At 38.1% G+C, this 15,365-nt stretch overlaps 1 protein-coding gene across 9 annotated transcripts in view; it reads left to right on the top strand.

Moving 5' to 3' along the window:
- pde4ca (phosphodiesterase 4C, cAMP-specific a) overlaps positions 1 to 15,365 on the top strand; it is a 53,252-nt gene that overhangs the window by 29,011 nt on the left and 8,876 nt on the right. For 4 of the 9 annotated variants that reach the window (XM_055202190.2, XM_073875698.1, XM_055202192.2 and 1 more), the window contains 6 exons: positions 3,308 to 3,499; positions 8,115 to 8,151; positions 8,728 to 8,801; positions 8,892 to 8,941; positions 11,940 to 12,052; positions 14,170 to 14,263. In XM_055202190.2, the coding sequence (XP_055058165.2) occupies positions 3,308 to 3,499; positions 8,115 to 8,151; positions 8,728 to 8,801; positions 8,892 to 8,941; positions 11,940 to 12,052; positions 14,170 to 14,263 (560 nt within the window). Of the gene's footprint in view, positions 1 to 366; positions 617 to 3,307; positions 3,500 to 7,401; positions 7,444 to 8,114; positions 8,152 to 8,727; positions 8,802 to 8,891; positions 8,942 to 11,939; positions 12,053 to 12,337; positions 13,704 to 14,169; positions 14,264 to 15,365 lie in introns of those variants that run through there. The other 5 variants (XM_073875710.1, XM_055202195.2, XM_055202193.2 and 2 more) reach the window with 4 other exon arrangements.

Below are 15,365 nucleotides of genomic sequence, written 5' to 3'. Positions count from 1 at the left end.
ATCTAACAGATAACATCTCACCAACAGAACCCAACACACTACCAGTGGAGGCATACAGAAGCCATCATTATAGTTTCCATTAAAACCAATACTATTCGTATTATAACCATTAAATCCATTTGAATTTCTCTGATAATATAAGGTTTATTTTATAATTCATCTTGAATCATTTTATTCATCTTTGAGTTTGTGCCCCCCCCACCAAAAAAAACAATATAAGACTTATTTTGGTTAACTTGCTTTCGATGTGTATTTTTGGGTCTTATGTTGATTTTTATACACGCTCCACGTGCACTCCACAGCTTTATTAAACAATGAAATCCCCACATTCCCTTTGATGAAGGATGCTTTAAACAGCAGCGTGGGTGTATAGATGTGTGGGATAAAAATAGTGCCGCAGACTTCTCCATAAATATTCATGAATGGGGGGAAGAAACTGAGGATACCTGCAGAGCTAAATATAGCAGATCTCTTGCACAGAGACCGGCTATTAATAGCAGCAGAACTGAGCGTCTCCGAGTGTGTAGGCTACAGGGACCCATAAGAGATACAGCATTAAAGATGAGGGACGGATGCAGAAATGAAGTGGAAGTGACTACTGCTGCCCCGAGCACAGGTATTTTTAGAGCTGCGTGCGGTGTCCCCTGATGGCCAGAGTGTACTGTAGTGAGAGATGCGTTTGTGTGTGTGTGTGTGTGTGTGTTTTGTCCATTCAAACCAGTGCTCTCTCTTTGTGTCTATGTCTATCGCTTGCTTCTGGGTGCTGTCACATGAATAGTGTGCACTGCGTTGATTATGTAATACAGTGTTGCAGAGACTCGCACTGTCCTCATGCAACATCTGTGGAAGATGTGAATGAGGGCATGCGTACTGTGCTTCATTCAGCAATTCAGTTTGCAAGAAGCATAAAGTGATGTTTCTTTTGCAATCACCAATAAACAATGTTCGTATTGCAATTATAGAAAACAAAAATATGCAATGTATTTCTTTTTTGTGCCATTGTTCAATCGTGTCGTTTCTCTCCTTGCACAATAAATGAATAGAAATCAGTGGCTTTCTAACAGCGTATGCAGAAGAGGTAGAACCGCCGATCGATAAAATGACCATATAAGGCGCGCTCATTTTGTGCCAGTTTGATTGGGAATCGACTTTACCTGATGAGGTTATTTTTAGCCCTCTCACAAGCTCCCACGTCATTGAGCCGAGGCTATTTTTAGTTTCGCATTCCATCATCACATTGACCTTGCAGAACTCGAGCCCATTCAGAGCTGCTTGTGTCTCAGGAGGTCTTACCCACTCCACTAAACCTGAATTCATCATTGAGACAGGCAGATTTATATGCTTAGAGGCTTTTAAAACCTTTTTACATTGCTTCAAATAATAGCTGCACTAATACAGTAACAATCTTTTATTTATTAATACTGTTGTTAAGCTGTTCTTATAAATAGGCTCTGTCATCACAGACTATCAATCATAGTTACTCTGTATGCTGTGCAGGTGTAATGAAAGGCACAGAGGTGCACTTTTTTAATTTAACCGAGCTGAATGGTCTCTAAAAACAGCTCAGTAATGTATTCGTGACAGGTTTAATAGGTCTGGGCAGGGGATTCTCCTTTCCCAGCACACTTAGTGGAGGACTATAAAGAAGTAGTCAGTTTATGAAATGTTACTAATGTGTGTTCAGAAGAATAGAAGTAAAATTATGTTGTCCACCGTGTTTTCTCCTGCTTTTATTAATGTAAAGCTGCTTTGAAACAGTTAAACAGTTTTGAAAAACACTACATAAATAAAAAATAATTAAATTATAACATATTGTTTTGTGTTCTGTTATGTGGTGTATGCTGCTATATACTTCATGGGAATTCATGGTTTTAAATTTTGGTTTTTGCTTGGTTGGAAATGGGTTATTGAATACCAAAACTGTGGTATATGCATAATAAAGATACTCTCATTGAGGAATTTCTAATGTAGTGAACCATTTTCTTTAAATATATAATTCACAGACACCCAAATGCTACTGTATCATTTCTAGTTCATTTAAAGGGATAGTTCACCTTAAAATGAAAATTCTGTCATCGTTTGCTTATCCTCATGTTGTTCTGTATGAATGTATTTTTTCTGATGAACACAGGGGAGGATATTTTGGGAGGTGATGGTGGGCACATAGCATATAGTGTCCATTGACTTCCATAGTAGGAAAAAATATTTTGGAAGTATTGTGATGAATGATGACAAAAATATTTTGATAAATGATTGTAAGCACACAGTTGATGGTACCCATTAAATTCCATTATATTTTTTATTCCTACTATGGAAGTCAATGGTCACTATCTGCTGTGTGTTTACCATAATTTCTCAAAATGTCCTTTTGTGTTTAGACTAACATGAGGATGATCAAATGATGACAGAATTTTTATTTTAAGGTGAACTACCCCTTTAAACTCGGAATTTTAGTGACTATGCTGTTTGCACTTTAGTCTTGTGTAGTCTGCCCTACTGAAAAATCCAGCTAAAACCAGCATAAGCTGGTAGCTGGTTTAAGGTGGTTTATGCTGGTCCTCCCAGCCTGACAAAGTATGCAAAACACACCTAGACCAGCTTGCTACACCAGCAAAACCAGCTTCCTACACCAGCAAAACCAGCTAAAACCAAGCTGGGGACCAGCTAAAACCAGCTCACCAGCTTATTCTGGTCTTAGCTGGATTTTTCAGTGGGGTGCAAGTAATTGTTTTTATCTATCAGGATGATTCTTGGGTGCAGTTATGAAGATGATAGAAAAGCATCAGCCAATCACAGCTATGGGTGCACTGCCTCCTCTTATGTCAGTCTTCACCTGTATTTTGCACTTACCTTGCCACATTTAATGTCTTGCCTTAGATAAACAACCCTGGCTAGAAAATAAAACAAGTTACACTCATTTTTACCATGTTAAACTCTGCATCTGGTAAAGTGGTACAGGAACCCTTATTTGAGTAATGTAGTGTCAATACTGCAGGCTTGGTTTTGTTAAAGCATTGAAACGGTGTCCTGGGTTTAAAGTCATGAAGATCAAAGAGACTGTGATATATGGCATGTGTAGCTCTGTCATATTAACCCACAAGGCTAGTGCTTACGTCTGAATTGACGTAGGAAGAGAGCGTCTCGCTGTGCATTTGTGTGTGCCCGTATTCATTTAAGTCTCAATGACCTTCTAGGGTGTGTGCTAAGTGTACGCTGGTTATAGGAGTATATAACGTGAATATCACCAAGCATAAAACATCCCAGATCAATTGTATTATTAACCCATTTTTTCTGCTTCTTTCCTCAGTTTTGATGTTGAGAATGGGTTGTCAGTGGGCCGCAGTCCTCTGGATTCTCAGGCCAGTCCAGGCTCTGGCCTCGTGCGGCCGGCCAATTTTCCCCACAGTCAAAGACGGGAATCCTTCCTGTATCGCTCCGATTCCGACTTTGACCTATCACCCAAGGGCATGTCCCGAAACTCATCCACTGCTAGTGAGCTGTGAGTATTTCCCATTTTTAAACGCCTACTATGTTTTAGGAAATTAAAGGATATCTAACCCCAAACATTGATCTATTAAAGCCGCATCTAATGCGTAAATCAGATGTTTTCACATTTTGAAGCTTTTGATAACAAATGTATTCACTGTTGATTTGTATTTATAGTTTGTTTTAATGATAACACTGCAAAGCCACTAAAATAATCAGTGATGTACATACTAAGTGTAAGTGTAGCTGAATTTTTGCTTTTTAAAATTTGTCCGGGGCGGCACAGTGGCTTAATGGGTAGCACTGTTGCCTTACTGCAAGAAGGTCCCCTTTTTAAGCCTAGGTTAGGTGACCTTTCTGTGTGGAGTTTGCATGTTCTCCCTGTGTCGGAGTGAATTGGAGATGCCAATTTGCCCAGTGTATGGACCAATTTATGTGGATTAAAGGGACACTCCACTTTTTTGGAAAATATGCTTGTTTTCCAGCTCCTCTAGAGTTAAACATTTAATTTTTACCGTTTTGGAATCCATTCAGCCGATCTCAGGGTCTGGCGGTACCACTTTTAGCATAGCACAATCCATTGAATCTGCCCTACTGAAAAATCCAGCTAAAACCAGCATAAGCTGGTAGCTGGTTTTAGCTGGTTTAAGGTGGTTTATGCTGGTCCTCCCAGCCTGACAAAGCTGGTCATGCTGGTGGGCCAGCTGGTATTCCAGCATGACCAGCTAAGTCCAGCTAGACCAGCTTAAAATGTGACCAAAACACACCTAGACCAACTTGCTACACCAGCAAAACCAGCTTCCTACACCAGCAAAACCAGCTAAAACCAAGTTGGGGACCAGCTAAAACCAGCTCACCGACCAGCTAAAACCAGCTCACCGACCAGCTAAAACCAGCTCACCAGCTTATGCTGGTCTTAGCTGGATTTTTCAGTAGGGTGATTAGACCATCAGCATCACGCTCAGAAATAACCAAAAGTTTCTATATTTTTCTTATTTAAAGGCATTCCATGCAGTTTGACGAGTTTGTCAAACAGCGACCCCTAGAGTCACTGGGGAAAACTTGCAACTGTCGTAATTTCGCACGCCCACTCTGTACGTACCTGTAAGGATAGTGTTGGGCGTGAGATGGACTCCGAAGATAATGACCAGGGAATGTTTCACAATTTCATACAAATATTAGGCTACTGCATGTCTACTAAACTACAGATGATGGTAATAGGATAATAAGAAGTTTATGCCAAGTGTAGAGTAGGCATATAATAATAAAGTAGCCTACCGCGTTTGCTGGCTTATTACGTTTTTACAAGATTGCAGCTTAATCACAAGTAAACAGTCTATAGTCTAACGTTATGTCTACTGTATAATTGTATTTGTTTTTTAATTGTAATGTAAACATTACAAAATGCATTGACAATGTTAATTGTATACGTTGCATTATTTCATAACATTGGCCGTTATTCGTTGGCCATAAGAAATCGAAATTAGACAAATGACTACGTACACATCACAACACAACACTTGAGTTTAGATGGCCAAAAAAAAACATGTAAGAGAAACGAGTGTTTGTTAGCAGGTCTGCTAAATGCTCTTATGATCGTAAGCTAGCTAGACCCTTGTTGAAGTTATTTTACTGGTGTAATTATCAACACTGGATGAATGAACAGCTTAGTAAAAAAATACACACTACAAGCAAGCGCAAGCTCATACAACATAGACCGCAAACAAATTTACAAATAAGAGATTTACTTACTTGTCCATCAACAAGATCGCCAGATCAGCATTCCATTTTTCATCCAGGGCTGTCTATTAGCTCACGCCAACGAGTAAAAACCTGACCGAGTGGGACTCTTGTCCGGTTCCTAACTCGGTCAGATTCTCTTTTTCGCTTTCTACTCTCTTCCGAACGGGTTTTCTTAGCTGTTTCCCTCATCGAGCATCACGTCTCAAATGCGCGCGTGCAGTTGTTGTTACAGGCCTGGTTGACTTCATGCAGCGCTGCAGGAACCGACAGCCGGATGACGTCAAAGTGCCGTCTCGGATCACTCTCGCGGTACTTTTACGTCATCCGACTGCCGGCCCCTGCAGCGCTGCACGAAGCCGAACAAGCCTAACGTGTGTGACGTCGTTGCCGTAAAGCAAGTCGTGATTCTCGCGAGATTTGTCAGGGGCGGTTCTCTCAAGCTTGCATTGCTGGTTCTGGTAGCGGCGTCCTTCCCGAGCTTCAACAGGGGGATGATTCGCCATACTATGACGTCGTTTACCATCGAAATGACTTTGAAGCTGTTATATTAAGGTAAAATAACTGCATGGTGTGTCTTTAAAACTTGACTCTTCTGTTGTTACATCGTGTACTAAGACCGACGGAAAATGAAAAGTTGCGATTTTCTAGGCTGATATGGCTAAGAACTATACTCTCATTCTGGTGTAATAATCAAGGACTGAAGCATGCGCAAGGATATTACGCAGCACCTGAAAATAGTCCCCTTGCTAACTTTCAAAAGCAGAGGACTGTTTTTGGACACTGCGTAATATCATTGCGCCTCCTGCAGCCATGTTACGGCAGCAAAGTCTTTGATTGTTGTGCCAGAATGAGAGTATGGTTCCATGTCTGCCTGGAAAGTCACAACTTTTAATTTTCTGTCGGTCTTGGTGCGCAGAGTAACTGCAGAAGAGTCGAGTTTTAAATGGGAGAAATGTCAAAACTCTTTGGTTGTTTTTGGCGCGGTGCTAGTGGTCTAATCAGATTCAATAGATTATGCTAAGCTATGCTAAAAGTGCTAGCGCAAGACTCAGAGATCAGCTGAATGGATTCCATAACAGTAAAAATCAAATGTTTAACTCTAGGGGAGCTGGAAGATTGGCATATTTTCAGAGGAAGTGGAGTGTCCCTTTAACTTGTGAATGGTTTAACCAGATGCTGTAATGGTGTTAGAAATAAAAAAACAAAAAACATTACCTGTTGTTAAAGAAATTTAATATAACAAGATACATCCCTGCTATTACTATGAATGGGGCGAAATGCAATGCTCAACATCGCCTTTAGTCTTCTTGCATGGATGAAGTAATTGCAAAGATGGCTGCTAAGTGGTGCAACTTCCCAAAAAGGACTTTGCTTTGGATCAAGTTAGGCTAAAGTCTTAAATATGAGATTAGGATCATCAGAGTTTGATTTCAATCATTGCTTTCAATTTTAATCTTTGACAAGGTCTTACTTGGTCAGTATTAAAGATGTCAAGGTTATTTTTCACAATGTTCTTTACATTATGAAGGATGATTGATTTTATGTACTAAACCCTAAATCAGAAAAATGACTATCTGGGTTTTTCAGACTGGGTCACATATTTGAAATCAAATTCAAGATTGGAAGACCCACCCCATTTTAGATGCTTACTCTATTATGCATTTAACTATGAGTTGCAAAAAAAGAGTAGATTATTTGACACAATTAAACGTGTTTTTATATACTAACGCATGCTGTTTTAATATGATACGAGCCGCACATGTTAGCTTTACAGTTATACTTTCAGGTTTTTTGGTTGAATAAGTTCTGCTCAATTCGACTGTAAATGCTTCCCTGCTAACAGATGTAGCTCCATCCAGCTGGATGATTACGTCTGAAAAACAGATCCCACAAGACACACCTTTTTAAAAGTGTATTACAGCAAATCATGTTGCTCTGTCATTTTGGAAAATCCAAGGCTCAAGTCCTTATTATTACTACCACTTCCAGCTGTTCTTTCCATCTGCGCACACTTGCATGTCAGCTTCGGTTAACCGGGATTACAGTAGGAAAAAGGGGGCCACATTCTTTTTTCCTGCAGTTTATTTTTCCAGTCTGCGTTACCCAAATCTAAACACCTTAGTTTGTGATTAATGGACTTTAAGTCACCAACTTCTACTTGTGTTTTTAAAGGGAAGAGAGTTTGAAGCACTGGGAAGTCAACTGGCTGACTCGGTGAGAAGAGATATTGAAAAATATTGACTTACTTTTTGAAAGTGTCATCCCCCATTACTGGATTCAGGCCGGTTGTCTACCCCAGTGTCTATAAGCCCTGACCAGTCTAACCTCAGAACTTCCTCTGTATATATTCTCCACAGTCATGAGTGATCTGCTTGTTACGCTGTGTTAGTGTCGCTCCGGCCCACAGAGAAGGAATATATGGAATACATGAATAGAGGCAAATTTCCCAGTGTGTTCCCTATAGTTTAACTTCTCCCCCGCTGCTCCTTGCATACACGTGCATGACACACCCTGTCCGACCATGCTTAGCCCATTTATTTTCTTACTGAGCTTCTAATGTACGATATCCCATTAGAGATTAGAACAAACTACGAAAGGAGTCTAATGTGCCATCTTTGTTCCAGTATTCCCTTATTCAGCTGTAATCCAAACTGCATGTTAATCAAAAGCGTATTACCGCCTACTTGTTCTTTTGAATGATGCGTTGTAATGTGAAGCAGACCACATCCATTACTCTGCACCGTTAAACTCCTACCCATTCTTTTTCATATTCCCTCAAGTTATTTTCTGGGCCTCCTTTACTGTTGGGAGATTAAAGAGCTGTCTGTTCAAATATGTAATGTTGTGTTTGATCTCTGATTGGTTTCGGGTGTTTTCTTTTGCAGACATGGAGAAGACATGATAGTTACACCATTCGCACAGGTTAGTATGGAGTGGATTGTAAACATGTCTATGGTTATCTATTTGATCTGACATTAATGGGCAATTCTGGATGTGGTGATTCTAAATGACCGTTCTTTTAAGGAACATGGTCATTTGTTCCTGCACCCCCCCAAATTTCAAAGACAGAATAATCTCCTAATATTTATAAATGTCATTTTTGTATAAGTGATGTGTACTGCTTTCGGCGTTGGCGGGAATAACCCTTCCGCTAGTCACAGCTCGCTTTACGTGGGATTTGCGTCACCGCTGTACTCGGTTTACAAAACAGGCTAGGAATCCAATACCACATTTGTCAATATAGATGCTGACAGATGAGAAATCTGCGTGGCTTTGGAAATCAGATACCTTTCATGTCCTCTTTAGAAAACCTAAAAGTGAAGCCAGACATGTTAAGCAAATCTTTCATTCTCTAGGCCACCTTTCTCCAAATATAAAGCTGCAAATAATTTTAAAATGGCTAAAACAAAGAGACAGGTGATCGAAATGAATAATAATTAAAATTTAACATTCACACAAAATGTATGCTTATGACCAACAATACATTTTTTCTTGTAGGTCCTTGCCAGCTTGAGGACTGTGCGAACCAACTTTGCGGTTTTGACGCATCAGCAGGACCGTGTGCCGAGCAAGTAAGCCTTTTAACAGCTCCAGTTAACAATGTGACATTGGTCCAAATGCTTTAAATTATGTTCAATCTCTACTGACACAAATCTCTACAGGAGGTCTTCTGGAAACAATCCACCATCCATGTGCAAAACAAGCCTACCAGGTTAGACAATAACCTCCTATAGAAAAGCAAATCCAGTGCATATTTCTTTCCAATGTCCTTGATTGAGAAATTTTATTAATCACAGTAGACAGTAGTACAGTACTGAACAGTATGAGTACAGTAATGACCTGTGAGTACAGTAATAAACAGCACAAATACAGTTATACAGTGTGTACAGGAATGAACAGATACAAATACAGCAAGGAACAGTAAAGTTAAGTAATGAGCAGTGTAAGTGTAGTGGTGAATAGTATGAGTATAATAAAATAAAGCATGAGTATAGTGAGGAGCTGTATGAGTATAGTGATGTATATTATGAGTATAGTGATGAACTGTATGAGTATAGTAATGTATAGTATGAGTATAGTGATGAACTGTATGATAATGGTAATGAACTGTATGAGTATAGTGATGAACTGTATGAGTATAGTGATGAACTGTATGAGTATAGTGATGAACTGTATGAGTATAGTGATGAACTGCATGAGTATAGTGATGAATAGTATGAGTATAGTGATGAACTGTATGAGTATAGTAATGATAGTGATAAACTATAGTGATGAACTGTATGAGTATAGTAAAATAAAGTACGAGTATAGCAATGAACTCTATGAGTATAGTGATGTATAGTATGAGCAGAGGTGGAAAAAGTACTAAAATATTGTACTCAAGTAAAAGTAAAGTTACTTTAATAATATTTTACTTAAGTAAAAGTAAAGTTACTTGTCTAAAAATCTACTCAAGTAAAAGTAAAAAGTAAGTCATTTTAACTTTACTCAGAGTAAAAGTTACTTTTTTACAGCGGGGAGAGGTGGAGGATTCTAGTATAGTTAAAAAACGACAAGGGAATATACATCTCAAACTAGTTGTTTTTAATTGTAGGAACATCTTTACAATTAAAGTGCAATAACAAAAAGTAAATAAAATAAAAAGCTTTTTTAAAGTAAGAAACATTTATGGAATTGTTTAATGATTTTTACATGTGAGTTATGCACTTTTGAAGGTGGTCAGCAGCTAGTAAATACAATCACTATAGTAAGGTTGTAATTGATGTATTGCTGGTAACATACATTATTTTATTAAACTAGTTTAAATGAGCATATAATGAGATGAGTGCCATGTCTACACTGTAAAAAAAGTCCGTAAAAATTTCAATGTTATTGCAGCTGGGTTGCCGGTAATTCACCGCAGATCTACACCCATGCTATTTACTGGCAAGAGGTTGTTCAAAGTTAAATACATTTTAAACATTAACAAGTCGTTATCTTTACAGAATAAAACTATACAATAACAGCCTCATGCAAAGCATTCTGGGAACCAGAAATCATCATCAACCTTTTTCTGTTTTTTGCTTCAGATTTTGTTTCCCAGAATGTTTTGCTTGATGCTGTTTTTTAGTTTTGCTATGTAAAGACAAAGACCTGTAAATGTTTAATGTTCATTTAACTTTGAACAAAATGTTGCCGGTAAATAACATAAATTTAAATCTACGGTAAATTACCGGCAACTCAGCTGCAATTTCTACGGATTTTTTTACAGTGTATATACATTTGACACGTTTATTATCTACTTACTTCCCTGACCTGGGTACCTGATGACCTTTATTCTTCTCTCTCTCTCTCTCTCTCTTTCTCTCTCTCTCTCTCTGTGCAATGTCTAATGACCTGCGCATTCTCGAGGACGTTTTGAAGTTGTGTTTGACATGACGCGAAGCTGCTAGACCTCGGAAGATAATGCGCATGGTATTAAAAACGCGTCGTGCAATCTCGTACTTAAGAGCATGAATCCTACCTTTATAGAAATGAAACACTCGCTTCGCGTCAGTGGAAAGTGGTCGCTTAAATATGACCAGGGGTTTCTTTCATAAGATTTGAACTGAGGTGGGTCTGCATTAGCGCGCGCCTGTCTCATCCGTCTCCATGGTTCTTTTTGCGCGTTCCCCCGGGCCCCGCCCATTTACATCCGTTGCGCGTCTTTATCACCTTGCTTTTTAAAATATTTTTTTACTCAGTAACGGATATGATTTAAAATGTAGCGAAGTACAATACTTTAAATAAAACATACTTAAGTAAAAGTAAAAGTACAGATTTTAAAAACTACTCAAAAAAGTAAAAATACACAAAAAAACTACTCAATTACAGTAACGTGAGTAAATGTAATTCGTTACTTTCCACCTCTGAGTATGAGTATAGTGAGGAACTGTATGAGTATAAAAATGTATATTTCGAGTATAGTGATGAACTGTTTGAGTATAGTAATGTATAGTTTGAGTATATATATGAATTGTATGAGTATGGTAATGTATAGTTTGAGTATAGTCATGAATTGTATGAGTATGGTAAGGTATAGTTTGAGTATAGTGATGAACTGTATGAGTATAGTAATGTATGTTATGACTATAGTGATGAATTGTATGAGTATAGTAATGTATAGTTTGAGTATAGTGATGTATAGTATGACTATAGTGATGAACTGTATGAGTATAGTAGTGTATAGTATGACTATAGTGATGGACTCCATCAGTACAGTAATGAACGGTATGAGTATAATAAAATAAAGTATAAATATAGTGCTAAGCTGTATGAGTATAGTAATGTATAGTGATGAACTGTATGAGTATAGTAATGTATAGTATGACACTAGTAATGAACTGTATGAGTATAGTAATGTATAATTTGGGTACAGTGATGAACTGTATGAGTATGGTAATGTATAGTTTAAGTATAGTGATGTATAGTATGACTATAGTGATGAAATGTATGAGTATAGTAATGTATAGTTTGAGTATAGTAATGAACTGTATGAGTACAATAATGAACTGTGTGAGTATAGTAATAAATGGTATGAGTATATTAATAAAGTGTAAGAGTAAAATAATAAACTACAGTATGAGTGTAGTAATAAATGGTATGAGTGTAGTAATGTATAGTATGAGTACAATAATGAACTGTATAAGTATAATAATGTATAGCTGTGCTGTGATTGCTCTACCCTGCAGAGGAGCCGCTGCAGAAGTTGGCAGTGGAAACACTGGATGAGTTGGACTGGTGTCTCGAGCAACTAGAGACTCTGAAGACACGTCACTCAGTCAGTGAGATGGCGTCCAACAAGGTGAAGCTTCTTAAGTAACGCATGATTTGTTAATGACAGGACACAGGTATCCAGATTATCACCTAAGGAAGATTAATAAAATGTTGTCATGGCCCTTAAAGGTGCAGTGTGTAATTTTTAAAAGGATCTCTTGACAGAAATGCAAAATAATATACAAAACTATATTATCATGAGTGTATAAAGACCTTTTTATAATAAACTGTTATAACCTAAGAATGAGAAGTTTTTATCTACATACACCAAGGGTCCCCTTACATGGAAGTCGCCATTTTGTGCCGCCATGTTTCTACAGAAACCCTTAACGGACAAACTTTTTTTTACTAAGTTGTCTCCGTCTATGACATTTTTTTTTGTGGTGGCTACTGTAGCTTCTCTATGCGTTTCAAAAGGGAGGGAAGAGCAGTGGACTGAGCCATTGGTTGCAATTCGCAACATCACCACTAGATGCCGCTAAAATGTACACACTGCACCTTTAAGCAGAATAAATATCCAACTAACACAATACATTAGCTCTTACTGATGATTAGAACATTAAAATGCTCAACATGCCTTTAAATGATTTACACATGTAGTAACGAGTGGAATGGGATTCATATGTGTTCTGATGCGCCCCTGCCCCCAAGCGGTTCATGTGCTGTAAAATGTGAATGAGTGGATTTCATGAATCTGTTTTCCCCACCCCTCTCAATCTTGCAGGGATTTTATAACTTGTGTGATATGTTTCTAGCCCACACACACAGTGACCACGGGCACCGTCCAGCCATCCCAGATGTATATAATTTCCTTTCTTCATCTGAACACAAATAAATAATTTTGTATTAAAATGTCATTATCTTTTTGTGAAGGCCAACATGGCAAAGCTCCAGAAGTCACATATCCATCTTTAAAGTAATCCAAGATCCAGATGTATGAGATTTTTTAAGCTTTGCCATTTTTGCTTCCATATTAGAAGATAACATGCCTTTTTTATACAAAATTACTGTTTGTTTTTATCTAAAGAAGGGAAGTCACTAATATAGTGAATGTCCGTCAGCAATTAGCAGGGAAGGAATACAAATTTTCTTTCACCAAGGTATCCAAACCTTGTGCACATGGCACATCCCCAGCCCCCTGTATCCACCCCATCCAGCCACTGCTTGTGCTGTGGAGCCAAGAGCCAATCAGATGCTTCCTTTCGACCTAGCCTCTGTTGCAGAGCTCGTCTGATTGGCTTTCCTCCGTGCAGCGTGCGGCAGCGAGTAGGGAGATACCTGGCAGGAGGGAGAGGGGCTGTTTTCTGTGTTTACACATGAATAAGACAGAGTAGGAGAGCAGAGCATGCGGCAGCGATGCAGCTTTCCTCCAGTCAGCGGCACACAGTCTCAGCCCGCCACAGGTGCTGCTACTCCATCAGTCCATGGCAGCTCATGGTGTTGGGTTGAGCTCTGCAGTGCTGGAGTTGATTCTGCTGCCATCACATGCAGACTGGACTGACAGATTCCTGTTGAACCGGGGAGATCAGGCGGTCTGGACCGCAGCACAGACCGTGTTTGTAGCATGTGCATCGGCTGGAGGGAGCTTCTTTTGCGCTGGACGTTTTGTTCGAGCTTCATTTTGCGCTGAAATGCCAGACGCCAATTACTTGTTCTCTTTGTCGTGGATGTACGTTCAGGTAGGAAACCATACTGCAATAGTTATGCTGCATGTTGAGTATCTTAGCAGGGTTTATTTGTCTGCACAAAGCTCTTGCATTGTTTTATCTGAAGTTAAGACATAAATTACAGATGGTGTCACTGTGTCTGTGTGTGTATATACTGTATGTGAGAGAGACAGGCTCCCACAGTACTACTGGAATTTTTGCTGTCTCAGTAAATAGCGTTTCATTCTGAAACCTTGTGTATGTTTACATAACACTACACTACACAGATAAAAGACACTCCTCTGCTCAGCCCAGCCCCTAATCTTGGATGCAGAAGCTCTGAATGAAGGGCTGATAGTACTGAATGCAGCTCAAGTCTCTGGAATCCTCTCGCGTCCCATTAAAGTCATGTGATGGTTTACTTGGACTTAATTCAATGTGCACGGATCTGTTGGATGTTAAATCTAAAAGCATGTATTTTCTTTTGTGTGTTTTTCAGTTTAAAAGGATGCTGAATCGAGAGCTAACACAACTGTCAGAAACTAGCAAGTCAGGAAATCAGATCTCTGAGTTTATCTCCAGCACTTTTTTGGGTAAAACCTATAATGCTTACATTTATATATTTAGTATCAAATATCATCACTGTCAATCAAAAATCTCGTATTTCCATCTTTTTTTTTTAGGTAAATTAAATATTATTGGTCACCCTTTATGTTTGTTAGTGGGTTTTACAAATATTTAACCAATAAAATGTGCACGTGTTTATTAATTATTATGCATTTTTTCTGTTTCATAAAATACACAACATAAAAGAAACATACAAGCTTTAAGAAGGACAACGATGATATGCACTTACACAGGTGAAAAAGTAGTACACTTCCGTAGTGTACTTTAAGTGCTTTATTTTCGCACACTAATTTTGTACTTAATATACAAAAAAAATCATCTTTAGTACTTCTTAAGATGTTCTTAAGATCATCTAAGTGTACTTCACTGTGCTATTTTGAGACACCATAAATATGAACTAAAATGTACCACTTGTAGTAAACTTGAACCTATCTTTATATGAAAGTTGAGTTCAAGTTTAATACAAGTGTTAACTAAATAAATGTTTTAATACAGAGATAGTATGTTAAAACTGCATTTTAGTTCATATTCATGGTGTCTCAAAATAGCATGGTGAAGTACACTTAGATAATCTTAAGAACATCTTAAGAAGTACTGGTGATGAATTTTTAGTATATTAAGTACAAAATTAGTGTGCGAAAATAAAGCACTTTAAGTACACTACAGAAGTGTACTACTTTTTCCCCTGGGTAACTATATGAAGAGTTTCGTTGCAAAACCAGATAAATCCATTTTTTAACATTTTTGTCAAAACATGTTTATTATTATGTTATCATGTTATTATTTTGTTTTATGGTGCTACTTAGCTGTATTTTTTAAGTTATGAAGGTTTAAATCAAAACAAACCAACTGCAGTTGAATTGATATTAATTGGAATGCACAACCAAAAAACGAGATTTCTGAACAATTAAAAAAACGGTGGTTATCTCGTTTTGCAACAAAACTCTTCATATTGAAATCTACAGTGGTGGTCAAAAGTTTGAGACTACTTTTTAATTTAATAAATTTCTTCAGAGCAAATGACATAATCGGCGTAAAAAGTAAAGCATAACGTCGCTGCCTGATGAA

Source organism: Misgurnus anguillicaudatus, chromosome 2 (genome assembly GCF_027580225.2).
Source record: "Misgurnus anguillicaudatus chromosome 2, ASM2758022v2, whole genome shotgun sequence".
Taxonomy (NCBI): domain Eukaryota; kingdom Metazoa; phylum Chordata; class Actinopteri; order Cypriniformes; family Cobitidae; genus Misgurnus; species Misgurnus anguillicaudatus.
Note: the sequence above shows the minus strand (reverse complement) of the source record. Positions and strands in the feature narration are given on the sequence as shown.